The sequence below is a fragment of the Sinocyclocheilus grahami genome, unplaced genomic scaffold (assembly GCF_001515645.1).
Source record: "Sinocyclocheilus grahami isolate Dianchi unplaced genomic scaffold, SAMN03320097.WGS_v1.1 scaffold10372.1, whole genome shotgun sequence".
In the NCBI taxonomy this organism is placed as follows: Eukaryota; Metazoa; Chordata; class Actinopteri; order Cypriniformes; family Cyprinidae; genus Sinocyclocheilus; species Sinocyclocheilus grahami.
The window spans coordinates 1-969 of record NW_015513193.1 but is presented as its reverse complement, the minus strand read 5'-3'; the positions used below and the strand labels follow the sequence as shown (position 1 = coordinate 969).

Here is a 969-nt window from a genome sequence, read left to right as displayed (position 1 = left end):
TATTAATATCACAGTCACCATGGGTTTGTTTTCTCTTTAGATTCGTGAGGAGATTGAGAGATTCGACATCAACATCTACCAGTTCCCTGAATGTGATTCAGATGATGAGGAGTTCAAACTTCAGCATCAGGAACTGAAGGTGACCTGCCCAGCTCCGTATTTACATCAGAATTACCATCAGAATGACCATTAAAGTGACTAAACTGAAATGTAGATTTCCTTCTGTATTACAGGACAGTGTTCCTTTTACAGTAATTGGCAGTAATGTCCAAGTTGAAAGCCAAGGCAGGCGTTTCAGAGGCCGTCAGTACCCCTGGGGTGTGGTGGAAGGTAGTTATACCGTCATAGTGGTGTTGCATACATAATCTTTTATTTGTACACAGACAATGAAATAAGTTTAACTGAAAAAAACAGTAATTTATGCAGTAACAATCTGTACTGTATGTTCTGATCTGGATACATGTAGTCCACTCATGTTAAGCGATTATGTACTATATAGCAAATCTCAACTGCTTGAATATTATATATTATGTGTGCCAGTGATATATTAGAAGTTGGATATATAGTATGTCCTACTTCACCTGCATACATACAGTATGCACATGTAAAGCACTATACAGTATATTATATAGCAAATCTCGGCTCCATGATTGTCATTGCAAAATGTGAACTGTATTATCCTTTTTAAAAAAATTTTTTTTTACTTTATCTGCATACATTAGTCATGTTTTTTTATTTGCAACAAAAATGTAACTTAATTATCGTTGGATACATAGAGAGTTGGAAATAAAGTTCCATATTTAGCTATATCCCATTTTATCAGCATAAATACTATACAGTAGTGATGATGGGAGAAACAAAGCTTTGAATCAAATGAACCAATTGCTTCGCAAAATGATTCACTATTTCAAAGTGTTTGAAACGCCACACGCTGGTGATGCCTGCTGGTCAAAACTGTGTAAATGCAAC

The 969-nt window shown here is 35.4% G+C and overlaps 1 protein-coding gene across 1 annotated transcript in view; it reads left to right on the top strand.

Moving 5' to 3' along the window:
* The window catches only part of LOC107578461 (septin-5-like), a gene marked incomplete at its 5' end in the record, with an annotated part of 6,420 nt that extends 6,022 nt beyond the window's left edge, over window positions 1–398 (top strand). The window contains 2 exons of the mRNA XM_016264415.1: window positions 41–139; window positions 234–398. Coding sequence (XP_016119901.1) covers window positions 41–139; window positions 234–365 — 231 coding nt within the window. The remainder of the gene's footprint in view (window positions 1–40; window positions 140–233) is intronic.
* Between the last annotated feature and the right edge of the window lie 571 nt (window positions 399–969).